Source organism: Megascapheus bottae, chromosome 18, assembly GCF_031878675.1.
Source record: "Megascapheus bottae isolate mThoBot1 chromosome 18, mThoBot2.hap1, whole genome shotgun sequence".
NCBI classification, from domain to species: domain Eukaryota; kingdom Metazoa; phylum Chordata; class Mammalia; order Rodentia; family Geomyidae; genus Megascapheus; species Megascapheus bottae.
In genome coordinates this window covers 17,575,005-17,592,988 of record NC_143526.1, presented here as the reverse complement: position 1 = coordinate 17,592,988, position 17,984 = coordinate 17,575,005, and the positions used below count along the sequence as shown (strand labels likewise).

The 17,984-nt window shown below is 36.8% G+C and overlaps 1 protein-coding gene across 1 annotated transcript in view; it reads left to right on the top strand.

Annotated features, from left to right (window-relative positions):
- The window catches only part of Macrod2 (mono-ADP ribosylhydrolase 2), a 1,707,616-nt gene that overhangs the window by 1,538,476 nt on the left and 151,156 nt on the right, over positions 1 to 17,984 (top strand). The window contains exon 9 of the mRNA XM_090352924.1: positions 9,567 to 9,648. Coding sequence (XP_090209050.1) covers positions 9,567 to 9,648 — 82 coding nt within the window. The remainder of the gene's footprint in view (positions 1 to 9,566; positions 9,649 to 17,984) is intronic.

Here is a 17,984-nt window from a genome sequence, read left to right as displayed (position 1 = left end):
TCAACCTGTGTTAAAGTCACAGAGCAGGTAAATGGTGCAGTCAATACAAAAATGAAAGCCTTAGACAGTCTAAGATAGTTGCTAAGATGCCAATTCTTGTTCCTCCCAGCCCCTAGCCAAGGTCTGCATATCTTATAGGATCTTGCCCCCTTTTGGGTGAGTAGATGCTGTGAGTGTGATAGCATAGTTACTCTCTTTGCTAGGAGGAGAGATTTTCCCAGATGGTGTTAAGGAAGGTATTTAATCCACTGGGTTAATTAAAAAGGAGTGTCCTGGTGGGCTTGACCTAATTAGGTAAGGTATTTTAAAAAATAGTCTTTAGACTGGAAACAAAAGAAGTTTGCTCTTGCTGGCCCAGTAGGAACGAAGCCCCTGTGTACATGTCCACAGTAAATAATTCCATATGGCCTCTCATCAACAGCTAAGAACAAAATGGAGATGTCAGTCCTACAAGGGTAAAGATTGAAAAGTGCGTTTGGAAGAGCATCCTCTTCTAATATCAGATGAGAATCTCAGTACAGTGGTTTTGAGTCCCTGGATTGAGGAACCAAATAGGTTAGACCTAGATTTCTGGATTTATGACATGCTTGGGAACAATGAGATGAAGTATGATTTGATGCCATTACATAAGTGGCCATCTGTCCTGCTGGAAGTGAAAATTAATACAATGGCAGCATTGTTCTCCATTGTTTCACTTGGTGAGAAAAGAGGGACTGAGATCCAAGCATCTGAATTTCTTGTTCCTATTTCTGAAATAAAATCCATGACGTTGTTCTTTTAGGAAAGGAAGCTTTGCCTGATTCTGTCTTTATACTTCAGCTCCAAATTTTAATTCATTAATGAGCAGATAGATGCCATTGTTTTATGAGCGATAGCCCATATCTAAGCCTGCAAGCAAGAACCTATTGGTTTATCACTACGGAAAGCTGGGAATTCACCCCAGCTGTCCATTAAGCTGTATTTACATAGGGTAGCCTTCTATCAGTCCTCAGTTATGGCAGTATTTGCCTGCATTCCAGATCTGAATGTTTGTTATTGAAGAAGCAAATTACATTCATCACAATCCATTCATTCTCCCAGTATCACTGAATACAGGATACTCTTGGCTGTGTCAGCTGTTTTAGGACTGGCACTATGAAAAATGGAGGTCAGCTGTGGCTATTGAAAGCCCACTTCACTGTGCAACCATCTTCAGGGGTACTGAGGATGATGCTGAGAGAAAGATTAATAGGACTTGAGAAAGATTAATAGGACTTGTATCATCATGTTTATGAGGCATAAACCCCCTTTTCTGAATTAATGGATATTTTGGTAGAAGAAATACATCTTTACTTCTTTATGTCTTGATAGTTGAGCTGTGGTTGGCACCAATGGAAATTTATGGAGAGATTTCTTTTAGAAGGTCAGTGTTTAAAGGACTTTTTTGACCTCTAAGTCAATGAAAATAGATTTTTGATTGTTGACTAAGACAGCTATAAGACTTCCAACCTCTAAAAAATTCTTATTGAATTGGAACACACATACAGTTCCTGAGTGCACAGCTTGATAAATCTGTAAAAAACTGAACACAGCCAAGCAACCAACATCAGATCAAAAAAAGAGGGATGCCAAGCAACCCCTAGGGTATCTCTAAGTAATCCTCACCTCAAAGTAATTTCTACGTTAACTTCTGACAGCACAGGTGGCTTTGTCCATTTTTACAGTGCTTTGGATGTCATAGAAATGGAAACATTGAGTATATTCTTCTCTAGATTCTTTAATGCAATATTGCATTTGTGAGATTTGCACACATATATACATATATATACATATATACAGCTAGTTTTTTATTCTCATTTGTTTGTGATATTCCATTGCACAAATGTATCTTTACCCATTATACCACTTGTAAGTATTTAAGTAATTGCAGATGCAACTGCTATGAAAATTTTAGTATGTGGCTTTTTGTGAGCAGATGTGTATTTTTTCCTGGTTGTCTACCAAGGTTATACCTTATGTGTGGATTCAGAAATGTTAATAGATACTATCAAATAACTTTATAGAGTAGTGATATCAGTTTTCATTTTTTAAAAGCTGTCTCTAAAAGGTCTTGACACTCTACATCCTTGGCAATCTTAATATTTGTCTTTTTAGTTAAAAAAAGCTTGCAGCTTTTAATATATATGGGTTTATAGGATATCACTGTGATTACTGTAAAACAAAACAGCCCCCTATGTGAAAATGTCTGGAGAGCCATTATATTCAACATAATATTCGTGAAAAAGACAACAGTTGGTGGCAATGCCCTTTATATGGTTTTCTTCCAATGTGCAAAACCATCTAGGCTTCATACAGTTTTGTTCACAGGTGTTCTGGCAAGCATGAAGAAATCTAACTCCTGAGTATTTTATATTTCAGTTATAGAACTAAACACCGTGAAGTATATCTGGCAGCCTCATTTAGTCAAGTCTGTTTGCCTATCCATATGCTCTACAAATATTTTCAGAACTCCTAGATAGGTGAGGATCTATACCTTGTAACAGAGTTGCAAAGATGAACACAATCTGATTCTCGGTATGTTTCTAGTTTAAGATATTAGGAAGAATGAGACCAGGTAGTGAGATTCCAAAACATAGTGAGGTTGCTTTTGTGCTGATTATCATGTTGTTTTAGATGGGCCATCAATTAGAGATTTTAGACAACCTGTTCCTGGAGAAGTTATTTTATCCAAGTGTGCGAGGGCACACTTGTAATCTCAGCCACTCACTCCAGAGATAGAGACAGCAGGATCAGAAATTGAAGGTCCGTCCAATTGTTGAGACCCTATCTCAAAAGCAAAATGCAAAGGATTGCCTCAGAAAGGTGGCACAAATAATAGAACAGTCACTTTCCTAGCACAAGTTTCTAGGTTCAGTCTTCAGTACAAAGTCAGCCATTTTTGACATGTGAAATCAACTTTTAAAAAATGTGAATCCACTCTTCAGGAAGTTCACTGACAAGAAAGGCTTGGATCAGCTAAGAAGGTTTTTAAGTAAGTAATTGGAATTTAAGTCACCTTGACAGGTGGTATCTACCTCCAATCAGAAACCTAGGTTGGGATTTTAGGTGATTCAACATGTTTTCCACATGATAGCCGTTGAGCTGGTAGTAAGATTATATTAGTCCAGGTTTAAACAGGGGAGCAGACAGGGAGCAAGGGTGGAATAAGGTATTTGTTTGAGGAAGTAGATCTTATACAGTTAGGAGAGACCATGGGAAAGGAAATGTACATAAAGCACAGTTGGAGAGCAAAGTTCTCAACCAAGGGCTAGAGTCTGGCAGGATGAAAGGTGAGGTGAGGAAAGCTAAACATGAAATGAGAGGGTATAAGGATAATGTGTGAGTCATGGTAAATACTGGAACCCACAGGGACAAACTGGCATCTGTGTCTGTCTTCCATGCATCAAACCCCAAAGCTGAAATCTTATTGAGGGACTCAGTATTCTCCCTGTAGAATGCCATGTATTTAATAAGCAGGAATAGAAGAACTAAAGGCAGATCCCAACAGCAGATAAGGAATCCATACTCACTCACAACCTGCCCAGAGCTCTCTTGATCCTCTTTTCCTTAGTTCAATGGCTGCAGCTGCCCTACTTCAAACCAAATCTCATGGAGATTTCTCCATGAACAGCAAAGAAGAGATTTGCAATTCCTGCTTGACACTGCAAACCTAGTGCAAAGATAGGAGAGTACTGGGGGCACGGGGAGGAGAATAGCTATAGCAATAGCATTCTTTTATTATATTTTTGTGAAAATCTGTTTCTGTAGATGTGAGCAGTCACTTCATATCATAGAGGTTGTAATTAGCCTAGAAAGTCAGTTGCATGGGTTTCTATCTGGCTATTGTCTAAGAAAGTGTATGGGATACAAAGTTAAGACACCCAAGTTTCTGTCATTCAATTTCTTTTGACCTAAGGAAAGCAAATTGATTAATTTCTGGACTCAGATGTGAGTGACTGGCATATGAAATAGCCCTAACAAACTGAATGTACTCACTTAGTAGCTGATAAAAAACTAATGAATAAATGAAAAATAGTTTTTCATGAACTGTGCTTTTACAAAATTGTCTTATGGCTTAAAACAGAGAAAAAGGGAGAGAGAGAGAGAGAGAGAGAGAGAGAGAGAGAGAGAGAGAGAGAGAGAGAGAGAGAGAGAGAGAGAGAGAGAGAGAGAGAGAGAGAGAGAGGTTCCTGGGTTTCAGGAGTGAGTCATTCATGACTGGAATGAATCAATGGGGCCTTTCTGCCTTTGTAGACATCAGAGTTCTATTATTTCAGCCATGTATCAACTAGATTTTTAGTGTTCTTCTTATCTTCTTAAGGTGGCCTCTATTGATTTGATCCATTCAGTCTGAGGTTTTCGATGTGAGTCAAGTACTACACAGCTGTAAAAGTAAGGTGTCAAAAATTTGTGCTAGGTTCCTGTGTAACTGATGAGGTCCAAGTGTATTTTTCTTGTCTTTTATCATCCAGTGTGTTTACTTGTAGATTCATAAGCACATTTATATAGGAAATGATTATACAAGAGAGGATCGCAAGGCTCAATAGCTAGGTGTGTATTATCATATAAAATGATGTAAATTGAAATGAACTCCAAGATATGGAAACAAGGGTATTTTGCTTTTTGGTTTTGTTTTTTTTTCTTTCTCCTTTGTCACTCTTTTTGTATTCCACACCTTCTGTCTTGAATATATGCTTATCTGTTTGGGGGAGGCTGAGGGTTAGTTAGTACAGAGATGGTGGGACAAAGGGTGAGCAGAGGCTGCAGTAATATTGATAGAATGTTATATTACAAATGAATTATAGAACTTGCAGAGGGACAGTCTGGATGGAAAAATAGAGAAAACAAGGAAAGGGGTGACATTGTTCAAAAAGAAATGTATTCATTTCTGACGTATGTAACTGTAACCCCTCTGTACATCACCTTTGTAATAACAATAAAAATGGTGCTAGAAAAAAGCCAGACTATCAGATTTACAGTTTGGCATTTCAGGTCTTGGCTCATTAATTTACCATCAGTGTTTAGTTGAAATCTTGTGTTCTTTGCTCCATGTGGAATCAGCTGTGGTGGTTCAAACATCTAGAACTGAAATCAGACAAAGGCTACCCTCTCCTGAAACCTCACTCAGCTAGGGTTTTCTCCCAAAGAGCAATGCATTGATTCTCCATGTGATTGTATTGCTTTCCCATGCTATGATGCCTGCAAGTGAGAGTGAGACATTCAAAAGAATCAAGCAGAATCTTCATTGCATTCTATAATCAACTAGTCATTTTGCATCATTTCTGCCAGAGTCATAGGCCTGCTATCTTCCAGGGAAAGGAGTTTAGAGCCATTTCTCAATAAGAGGGATATCATTATTACATTTTAAATAAGAGGGATATCATTATTACTCCATACCTGGGAGTTAGTAAGTACAACCTTGTCAACTAAATGAGCTCTTATCCAGTACCCCAGAGAATATGTACATATGAAAATGTATAAATATACATATACATACCCACTAAGTACATAGTAAGTGGTAGCAATTTTTAGGGTAAATTTGCTTCCAAGATGTATTCAATATTATGTCTAAGGGCAAGGACAGGAAGCTAGAAGGCTATTATTTCAAAATAAAAGTACTTCATTTTCTCTTGAGGACTATAAATTGGGCTGCTGAATTTTGGTGCAAATCATTTCCATAGTAACAGAGCTTAATATGCTAAAGGTAGATTAAACTTCCTTATAATATTGGAAAAGTATGAATATGTACAGTATTTGAAAGTAGAGTTAATAGCCAAGAACGCCATTGTTGTCAAAAAACCTCTCCTACCTCCCTACCTACATACGCTCATGTACTCTCTCCCCTTCATGCTAAAAAATGTGAATGTCAAAATAATCACATACCATATCGTTCTTAAATATGGAAGACAATGGGAAGAAGAGAATTTTCTATGGCTTGGACTTCTTAGGTTTGCATGAAGTCAGATTTCTTTGCTTTTGATTTTTCATCATTCTTAAAACTTATCCATTGAGTTATATAGGACTACACATACACACACATGCACTCACACACACACACATACACATACTCACACAGTGAGAACAAAGAAGGACACTATTAAGAGAGAAACACAAAGGCATAATCCTTATATATGCCTCTTTATTTTATATAAAATTATATATATGAACTCCAAGATATAGAGTTTTATTTTAATTTTTTATTTTTTGAAGATTCTTTTTATGTATGGCATATTCACATGTATATCTTTGAGATGATGTGGGAAGGGTACAAAACTTGAGAGAAAAAGGGTGAAAAAGCACAGCAGTAGAGCTCACTATTCACTGATGAAAGTGAACTATATCACTTGTGGGTGGAGATGGGAAGGAGGGACTGAAAGATAATGAGGGAACAGAAGACACTGTAGGAAAAGAAAGGTACTCATTACCTGACTCATGTAATTGTGATCCCTCTTTATACAACATTTATAATAATGATAATAATAATAATAAAGTTAAAAATTATCTGGCCATTTGATTTCCAGAGGGGCACAGCCTAATAATCATAGGTAGAAGTGAATAACCATGCCCTTTGGAAACTCCAAAGAGCTCAGTACAGGGAGAGATTCTCAGGTATCTAAAGGAAACTAGTAATCTTGACCAGAATCTTACCATTATCATTTTAAGACATAATTATGAAGTTTATCAAATCTGCAGTCTTAATAAATTATCCATTTCCATAATGCCCTTAACATGTGTTTTTATATTTATTTTAGTAATATTTTCTGTAAGTGGTTGCACAAAGGAGTAATCTTTTAACAAACTAGTTAATAAATATAATGTATCTTGATAAATGTCCCCCCTTTCATGTTTTCATCCAACCCTTCCATATCCACTTCACTCATTCTCCTTGACTTTGTAGGGTATACACTTGATTCTTATCTGCATTTCCCACTCTTCTCCTCTCCATTTGTACACCTCTTCCTTCTTAACTGCACCCTACCCCTTTTGAGTACTTGTTCCCTGATGTTTTCTTTGCTGAACTTTTGGCTAAGGAATTACACTATTCCAGATCTCCCTTGAGTCTTTCATATTTCAGCTAAACATTTGCATACACTTGCATATCACCCAGCATATTTACTCGAATTTGTAAGCTAAATCTAGTTTCCACATGCAATGGGAAACATGGATCCTTTCTCTTCCTAAATAAATAAAAATATTACCTATTCAACAAAACTCTATCATGTCTTTTACTTTCTCCTGAATTCATCAGTGCCCCTAAAGTATGTGAACCATGTACTTATGTGATTCTATGTTTTAACATTAGGAAAAGATAAACTAGAATATGTTGAAATTTTACAATTTGAACAAATATTAATTTGTGAATTGGGCACCTAAAGACTATATGTAGTCTTAGCTCCAAAGAAGGGAGGAGTGGTTTTTAGTGTGAACATGGATGTAAAATAGAGAGAATATTTAAGCCAGGTGCAGTGGTCCAGGAGGCAGGCAAACAATAAATTTATGGGCAGCCTGAGCAATGAGGACTTTGTCAAAAAAAAAGATATAAGGGTTAGTGGTGGAGGTTCATCAGTTAAAGTGTGGCATGAATCTTACTTGAACTATTTCAGAAAGGTCTATAGTTAGATATAGATTGAAAATATCTAATAGGTTAACTTTCTACCACTTATACTTGGTTTACTACTGGAGGAACTAAGGATTCTAGAACTACCCCAGCCTAATACCCTTGAAATTATTTAAATGGGACTTATTAATGAATCTCTTCATTGTTCTATCTTTATGTTTTCAATATTCTCGGTTGGGGCTAGGAATGTGTTTTAGTGGTATCCTGCTTGCCTAGCATGCACAAAGCCCTGGATTCGATTCCTCAGTACCACATAACAAGAAAAGGCCAGAAGTGGTGCTGTGAATCAAGTGGTACAGTGATAGTCCTGAGAAAAAGAAGCTCAGCTACTGGGCCAAGGTCCTGAGTTTAAGCCCCAGGATGAGCAAACAAAATATTCTAGAGTCTATGTTCTTTGGCAACTCAATTCAATCATTCATCATTATGGTTTTGGAGCTTTAGCTTAGAGGAATGAAGGGATGAGGATATGCACATTCATTTCTGGACAGTTTATCATTTATTCCACTAAGCTTGGGGTTCACTTGGAGAATGAGTTGGCAGGGACAGTTTTTGCATATGTAGGAAATATCAGCAATATGGAAATTATGCATCAGAATCAAAAATGAAAACAAAGCAAGGAAATACTCTAGTCTGTATACTCAAGTCTTTCTATTTTTGAAAGCTAGGTGCTTTCTCTGAGAACACATCCTCTGATGGCCATTCCTGCACTGCGTAGCCTTTGGTTTTGGCTGAAAGGAAGCCTACTCACTGCCCAGGTTGTAGTCTACTCTACTGAGGGCACAACCTGTGCAGAGATTGGGAAATCAAACTCTGGGCTTGTGTCAGGCTACCTCACTGATTATTGATGGCTCATCCACCACTTCCCAGAACCACTCATGTACTCCCTCCCACAGTTTAGGAGACATCCCATCACGTGCCTGATAATCTAGTTAGGTTCTTTCTCATCAGGCACCCCACATAGCCAACTTCTCCCTTTTTTCCATAAGAACTACCTAACTAGATGTTTTGTTGAGTTTGTCTGTTGCAATTTGATAATATGAATAATTTTTAAACTTCTGTATGGTCAAAATAAAGGAGCTAAAGTGGTACTTATGATTAGGATATAAAGCTGAGTATTGATTTATTATGAGAGCAAGGTGAGTTGTACATAATCTACTTCTTATCTCTGTTTAACACATTATTCTAATTCAAATAAACCTTTTCCTTACATGCAGAAGCTCTCTCAGAAGAAAAAAATAAAGGACTACATATGCACATTTTACTTTTGAGTTGACATTTATTTACTCAACAATATCTACAAATTAAATGTTATTTTGACCTTGTGTCACTATCAACTAATAGTATTTCATTTTGATTGCATTTCTGACTATGTTAGGATAAAAGCAAGGAAGCTTTTTAGGCCATGTTCAAATAGTAACAGGTTTGATAAATATATTTGTCTAACAAGGATAGGACAAAGAGCTCTTTGTTTACTGACATAGTTTATTGTCATTCTCCTGTATACCTCTCGTGTGACTGTTTTATAGAACATAAAGTCTAGGTATCCTGCTGGAATCTCAGCTCTTATTTATAGCTTGCTGCAAAGTGGCTTATTGTCATTTATTATTTCCTATATGATTTATATAGCATCTTTCCACCATAGAACCCATGGATTTATTTATATATAGAGAGAGTACCCACACCTACTATCTCACATTCTCACATTCTCTCTTTCTCACTCACAGACACAGACACACACACACACACACACACACACACACACACAGTGCTTTAAACTTAATTTACTGTGTGATATAATGAGCATTATAGCACCAAAAATCTGCAAAACAGTTTTCTGTGTGTTACTGCTTTTTTTTGTATCTACATCTGCATTCTGGGAAATAACTTGCTGAATTTTCTTTCACGTTGAATGTTTATCATTTGCCTCTAGGTGGATCGAATCATCTTCTGTGTCTTTTTAGAAGTTGACTTCAAAATCTACAAAAAGAAAATGAGCGAGTTTTTCCCTATAGGTGAGTACAACTCTTCACATTCATTGAACAAGTAGAGGCATCACTTTATTTGTAATTTGTTCTTCAGGAAAGTTACAGTGGCAATTCTTCTATGTCAACCATCCCTACAAACTTGAATGATAAGTTCTAACAAGTAAGGATGATAACAGGAATCCTGGATTCTAGGCCACTCTGTTCCCTGAGGTCTCTGTGTTATCATGAGTATGTCAGCCAATCCCCTGGCTTTTTGTTTCTCAAAATGAAATGGAGGTAGGTGTGGGGGTTGAACCAACTAACTCCTGACAATCATCCATTGACCCTAAATTACATGTTCTGTTATTATTTCCCCAGTTCATAAGATTTCTAAGCCTTGTGCCTATACCAGCTATGTTAAATCTCTCCATTGGAAAAGGTACAAAACCCATTTATAGATGAAGTTGGTATTCAGACTTCCTGCATTCCATTCCCATTTAGATCAATTTTCTTATCCCAACTAGCAATGACTTACAGAGGTTCTTTCTAGGAATATCTGAGAATATCAGCCATTCTCCTTATTTCACACTTCTTAGGATGTAAGAGAAACTATACTTACTGCAGAACCTTGAGTAATGGATTTACATTGATTGAGTCTGCCATTAGTTGGGTGGGGGTATTTTGAATGTTTTCCCTCATTCTCCCTCTTCTACCTATTAAAGTTGAGGCTTGTTTAATGCCTTGTTATTTTTATGGTATCATTAAAGTCACAGAGCCAAAGTGCTTTCCTTGGCCATGCTAATAATTGCTTTCAGGAAATGTCATGCTACTGTGATCATTGTTAGTGCCTACCTTTCAGAGAGGTTTTTTTTTTCCCTGAAGTTTCTATCTTCATTGGAAGTGGCTTTTCATGCATTGAGTGGGTAGGAAAGGAATAAATGAAAGGTGTTTGTGTACATTCACCATTTTAATAAGTTCATCAGAGTCAAAAAAGGGCTTGTTTTGCCCATAGATAGAGAAGAATAGGGTGTATCTGTAGAGAAGGAAGAAAACAAAGATGGAGACATTTCAACTCTGACATAATTCTCTAATCAAAATAAGTTCTCCTGGGTAATTAAAAATTATGTACCTTAATGACATAATTGCAATTGTAATGACATAATTTGTAATGATACAAATGTATTTGATTTGAGGTTTTTTTTTTTTTTTTTGGCCAGTCCTGGGCTTGAGCTCAAGGCCTAAGCACTGTCCTTGGACTTTCTCAAGGGCAGAGCTCTACCACTTGAGCCTCAGCACCGCTTCTGACTTTTTTCTATGTATGTGGTACCGAAGAATGGAACCCAGGTCTTCGTGCATGCTAGGCAAGCACTCTACCACTAGGCCAAACTCCCGGGCCTTGATTTGAGTTTTTAACTAAAACATTTATCTTCACTGAAATGTGAATTTTTGTAAGATCCCTACTGTTGAAGAATGGTATAGTGTTTGTGATATTTAAGCTCCTCTTCCTTCTCTCCTTCCTCATACTGCCTCCTTTTTTTGCCTTGCTTCCCATTTTTAGCAGTACAGTATTTTGTAGCATAAAGCACACAATAGCTATTTAATAAGCAGATATTGAGATATTGAATTTCAGACATTCAATAATCTGATAGCTTTTATTTATAACTTGCTGCAAAGTAACTTATTTTTATTTATTATTTTTCCTGATGCATATATAACACATTCCTGCCAAAGATCTTGTCGGCTGATTTGAATGCAAACACTACCTGCTACACACACACACACACACACACACACACACACACACACACACACACTTTGGACTTCACATAATACAGTAAGTACTATATCACTGTACCGCGTACCACCAAAAATGTATACCCGAAATTTTAATTTTTTGATCTCTTTGTTACATTTTTCCCCCTCTGGATTCCCAGTGAGATGATTAGTAAATGGAGTTCATATCACTCAGTATTCTCAAAAAGAATTGTTCATTATGAAAAAGTATAACTTTTTTTAAAAAAAGTATATGATGCAAATATTCTCCTGACTTGTCAATATCAGAGCATAATTTACAAGGGTTTATAAATTTTCAATTCCTTGAGATGTTTGAAGATAATGACATCATATTCATCTTTATGTCTTCTAAAACAGGAATTATTTTCACTTTAACATTATTAAAAAATTGGTATTAAAACAAATCTGCCTACTAGCGGGTATTTCCAATGACACACAGCCAACATTAGACATTGTAGGGTTCTAGAATATATTAATAACTATGCAAATAAATTGTTTAAAAATTGCTATTTTAAATGAACCCACAAGTCTTCTCAGTACTTGAATAAGTAAAGCAGTAATAAAATCATCTTCAATTTCACATCAATGCTTCAAAGCACACCATGTCCATGAAATTATTTCCAGTACATATTTATAACAGTAAATATATTTTAAAATCAATGTCAAGATCTTCAATGATTGTGTAGTATTTCTGCAATGTTAAAGGTCAGCAATTTGTAAGTCTTAAATTTGCAATATGAAATAAAGATGATATCTAATGGAATATGTGAACAAACATAGATGATATACATTATCTGTCTTTAATTTGAATTTATGGTTAATTTATAACTGTACCATCTTGGATTGAATATAATTTTTCTTGGCTTGTGTGACTGAATTTAGTGTGTTATAACCCACTCCCATGCAAAAATGATAGTTCAAAAATATCATTTTACAAGAAACCGAACTTCTTTGTTTGGGAGCATGTTGACCTTATATTTGTACAATCAGAAGTTTGAGATAAAACAAAAGCTCAAGTAGAAGAGTTCACATAAAATGAGTGAATGTACATAACTACTATTTAATGTTAGCCATGGAAAAGCTCATTTATGGATTACTTTCAATCAGCCAAACATATCATTCATTTTTTTTAAAGGCATTACCATTTAGCAAAAGTTTGTGAATACAGTTAATCTTTTTTGTACTTTTTTATTGTAATTAATGGAAGGGTTACATTATATTCGCCAGATAGAAGGTGCATTACTTCACAAACATTGCTATACTCTCTCATGTTTTTGTCCCCATTTCCCTCCCCCCAGCCCCTTTCCTCATCTTGCTTTCCCCTTCCCTATCCTATTTCAAATAAACATATATACAATATATCAGATAACAAGGTAAGATACTATAACAATATGAGAATAACCAAGGGACAACAAAAGAGGTAAGAAATAACATAGTACGTTAAGAAAAAGAATCACACATTATATACCTCTATTTCCATATCCTGGAGGGCCTCATCCTATATGGCCTTACATATTTAAGTTTTGCCCTATTGTAAACCTCTGCTAGGAGAGTCCAAGGTTTGTACTACCTATTACAAATGAGGGAAACCTTTGAGCCTATGTTCCTTTGAGTCTGGCTTACTTCACTTGATATGATTTTTTCCAAGTCTTTCCATTTCCTTACAGATGCTGCGATGTCGCTTTTACTGGTGGCAGCATAGAATTCCATTGTGTATGAATCACACCAAAACTTGGCAGTTAATCTTTATAACTCTAAGAATATAGCCATTTTAGCCAGGTGTGGTGGCTCATGCCTGTAATCCTAGCTACTCAGGAGGCTGAGATCTGAGGATCAAGGTTCAAAGCCAGCCTGGCCACAAAAGAGCCTGAGACTCTTACCTCCAATTAACCTCTAGAAAACAGGAAATGGGGTTTGGCTGAAGGATAACCTTGAGCTGAAGAGCTCAGGGATAGCACCCAGGCCAAGTTCAAGCCCCATGACCCACAAAAAAAAGAAGAAGAAAAATATAGAATATAGTCTTTTTATTGACCATGTACTGTGATTTCTGTCCGTACAATTTCTTTCTAAAGTGGTCTTAACAAGATCTGTCTTGACAGCAGGCCTAAGCTAAGATAATCTTTCTCTCTTATAAAGAAAGCCCTGATGAGGGACAAAAGGTTCTCAAGTGTGTGCCAGCTCATATTCTGTGATGAAATGAGGTCCAGAAAGTTTGGAGTGCTCTCTTGAGGTCAGTGGAGGTTTGCGGGCAGCAGGGAGGAAGCTAGGCCAGTAGAGCTTGGGTGAGAAAGAGAGCCTGTGAGACACTGCTTTTGTTAGGATTCTTAGGGCTTTCTCGCTGGATTTGTGAATTGGTTAAAGAACAAAATCACCATCAAAGAACTTACACAACTAGGTATTGGCCATTAAATTTGATCCTGACATTATCTGCAGTATATGTTGGGTTTGGAATCACTGGGATAACGAAGGTTTTAAGTAGGCCAAAGATTATTAAGCACACACATTTTAGTCAGTCTTACAACTGAGTACCTAAGCAGAATTGTATGGCACCTTACTTTTTAGATATAGAAAAATGAAACATACCTAAAGACAAAAATGTGGCCTCTACCTAGGAAGTAACAGGACTTAATTTTTAAATTGAGTGTGATATCTCTCACTGAACAAAATGATAATGGATTAATTTTCAAAGAACATCATGGAAGTAGACTGAGGTCAAATTTTAGGGTATATGCCAAGTACAGAAAAAATCTGATCCTTAATTTCATCTATTGGCCATCATTTTGGGGGCTACCATGCTTCTTTCATCTAATACCTGTAAATGTCATCAAGAGAACTTTTTCATTAGTCAGATTGGTGTTTTATCAGGCATCTTAAAATTAGAATCTGTACAAATGTTCTTGAAACCATGGCAGGTGAGTACATAATTGATAGCAAGCAAAAGAACTTTATTGTATTACCATAAAGTAAGTACAGAGAAGTGGTGCTGTGACTAAAATGGTGCCATACTAGCCTTGAGCTGGAGAGCTCAGGGACACTGCCCAGGTCCAGAGTTTAAGCCTCACAACCAAAAGAAAAAAAAAGTAAAGTAAGTAAATATTGTCTATATCAGCTTTTGTAGGGCTGCTAAAACAAAATATCATGTGGCAATGGCTTCAGCCACAGAAATATATATTCTCTGACAATTCTAGGCTCTAAAATCTCACATCATCATGTTTGCATTGCTCTTTTCAGGGGCTATGCATAAGCTCCACTTCTAGAATTATAAATGGCCATCTTTCTCTTCCTACACGTTCACGTGAACTTTCCTATATGCTGCCTGGGGACTTGCTTCCTTTTCGTAAATGTATCAGTAATATCGGATAAGGACCCACTCTAATCATCTCTTAATTACATTTTCAACATTCTATCTCCTCCAAAGCAGTCATGTAATAAAGTAGTAGTAGATTCAGAGTTCTAAGCTTGAATGTTGAATAAAACACCCATAGCCCATTTCTGTGCTCATCATACAATAAAAACCACAAAGAAAGAAAAGAGCAGTGATTTCTGGGTTTCCAACTGTTTTACATCTTGCTGTGGGATAAAGAACATTTGATTTTTTGCTTCCAGATGTATTACTTGAAAGCAGAGTGTATGGAATTACCATACACTTCAGTTGCAGATAATTTATAGTTACAATAGACTATTATATTGCCTAAAGTAAATACTATTTCTGTGATTTAACTCAAAGAACAATTTGTTCTTTATATAGAAGGTTTCTATTTTATAGTTTGTAGACCTTATCGTGCATAGTTTTCATTGAATACAGAAAGGGAAAAAAGATTTTTAATCTGAATGTCAAACAATATTTAGTTAAGTCTAAATCCTAATAGATACCTTATATATTATGTTTTTCTCCTGATGAATGCATATTAACTTTACTCCTAATAGTTTTATATTAATTTTTCTCCTAATAACCATAAGAATTGATCAAACAATACTAGCCAGGTACCAATGACTTACCCTGGAGATTCCTTCCTTTCTCAAGAAGTTGAGATGTGAGCTTTACAGTTCGGACCAAATTGGGCAAGAAAATCTATCCAAATAATGAGCAAAAAGCCAGAAGTGGAGGTGTGGCTAAAGTGGAAGAGGACCAGCATAGAAAAGCCAAGTGATAATAAAAGGTCCTGAGTTCCTGGTATCAGCACCAAAACACAAAACAAAGAAATAAAGAGTTCTGCTGTTTGAAGATCGAGAGTTCCAGTTCTCCTCTTTAGGCCTCCATTTCTTTACTAGGCCTTCCCATCTGTGATTATTTTGCCCTTGTAGAGATAATTGTGAGTGGAGAAAAGCTACTAGTGTTCAGAGGCCATAGATGTTACTAAGAATTCTACTAAGCACAGGACAACTCTCCAGAGAAGAGAATTACCAAGTTATAAATGTAAATCCTGTGGTGGCTACAAAGCTTTACCTACTGCATTCAGCCTTCTACCACTCAGAACACTGAGACAGTCTTTGACTTTAGATTGGCACAGGAAACTATCTCATATAAACATATGTAATAATGTTCCTCCTATTGATACCCTGCCCAAACTTCTGGGTCTAGCCATATTTGAAACCTTTGCCTTTAAGGTACAGTTCTTAAGCCATGGCTTACCTATTCTGAGTCTCATGATTCAGAGCCAACCCAGAGAGATAAATCTATAAGACCCTTATCTTCTAGCTAACCTGTAAAAATGCAGATATGGAGGCTTAGATCAAGTGATAAGGAGTCAACCATAGCAAAAAGGCTGAGCAAGAGAGCAGGGCCCTGAGTTCCAGCCCTAGTTATGGTACACATATGCAATCATGCACACACACACACACACACACACACACACACACACACACACTGCCATTGGAGGCAAGTTTTAGGCCAGATGTTTGAAACATAATATTATCAAGTAGTCAAATACCACATTGACACATTGTCAATATCCAGGAATTGAGAGGCAATTTCATGATGGAGCAAGTTGCACACAAATGCAGCACTTACAGTGATCTATAAAGGATGAGTGGGAGTGGAGAACAGATGCCAAGTGATGTGTAGGCAACAGGAAGAAGGCATTCTGTGCAGAGAAACTGTGGAAGAAAGAAGGATCCATGTTCCAGACTTGTGAATCTCTGAGAAATTCTGACAATCTTCCTTTTAACAAGTGATCAAGATGAAAAAAGGTAGTTTTGAGTTAAAGAGAAACATGGTCGATCCTATGCAGACAGCCTCCATCTTTTTTTTGCCAGTCATGGAACTTGAACTCTGACCTTGGGCACTGTCCCTGAACTCATCAGTTCAAAACTAGCACTCTACCACGTTGAGCTGCCATACACTTCCATTTTTCTGTTGGTCAATGGGAGATAAAAGTCTCATGGACTTTCTTGTCTGGGCTGGCTTTTAACCATGATCCTCAGATCTCAGCCTCCTAATAAATTTAGACATTAGCCACCCGCACCTGGTGACAGTCTCCATCTTATAATGGCTCAACTTAGAAATTTTTTTTAATATTATAACTGTGTGAAGGTAATACGTATCACTTCAATAGACTTTAATTTTTGAATTTTGATTCTTTCCATGCTTATTGATGGAGTATACAGCAGCCCACAGCTCCCAATTGGAACATAATGATAAGGGTCACAAGTGCTATACAGTAGATTGTTTCACTCTGCTGTTCAATAGATTAGATTTGTTGCCTGGATTTTGGTTTTGGTGGTGGTGGTAGTCATTGGGCGTGAAGTCAGGGCCTAGGCATTGTCCCTACACTTATTTGCTCAAGGCTGGCACTCTACCACTTCTGATTTTCTGATGCTTAATTAAAGGTGAGAATCTCATGGACTTTCCTGCCCAAGTTGGCTTTGAACTACAATCCTCAGATTTCAACCTCCTGAGTAGCTAGAATTACAGCTGTGAGCTCAAGAGGACTTATCGGTATGCAACCTGATAATCAGTGGAAAAGCATCTGGAAAGAACCGATTTATTCTGTTTTCTTAGACACTAGACTTCAGTCATCTGATGCCAGAGGTTCATTTGCCTTCATAGGAATGGTAGTGATGATAGAGCTAGTAGTTGCTAAGTAGATTAGCCACAGTCATAAAGCTGGGCAGGTCTAACCTCAAGGCCTTTCCTCTGTACAAGGATTCTTTCCACAGACAACCTGAAAATATGGAGAATTAATTGAAGCAACTTGCCAACTACAGAATCTAGGTGTAAACTTCTTGCAATAATACAAAAAAACTACTAGAAAACTGATGTGTCTCCTGTCACATGGCACATTCATCTACCCCTTCCCTTTCTTTACTCCTCTCCTTGTTAGGTATCAGTTTTCCAAGAGCAATAATGAAACCTGAGTGTCTTGAGTCAGTAAAATTTTCTTTCTTCTTACCATGTCAATCTAAGGCTTGAAAAATAGCCCTTGAAGGCAATGTTGATGAGAGGTGGTAAAATTCTGGGAAAAGTAATCAATGCCTAATTAAGACTTTGATAGTCAAAAATATCCATGGCATGCTAAGTTTGTCATGTAAGAAATAGCTCTAATCCTGTCAGAACTACAGAATTTGTAGCTTTGTGCATACTCTTAACA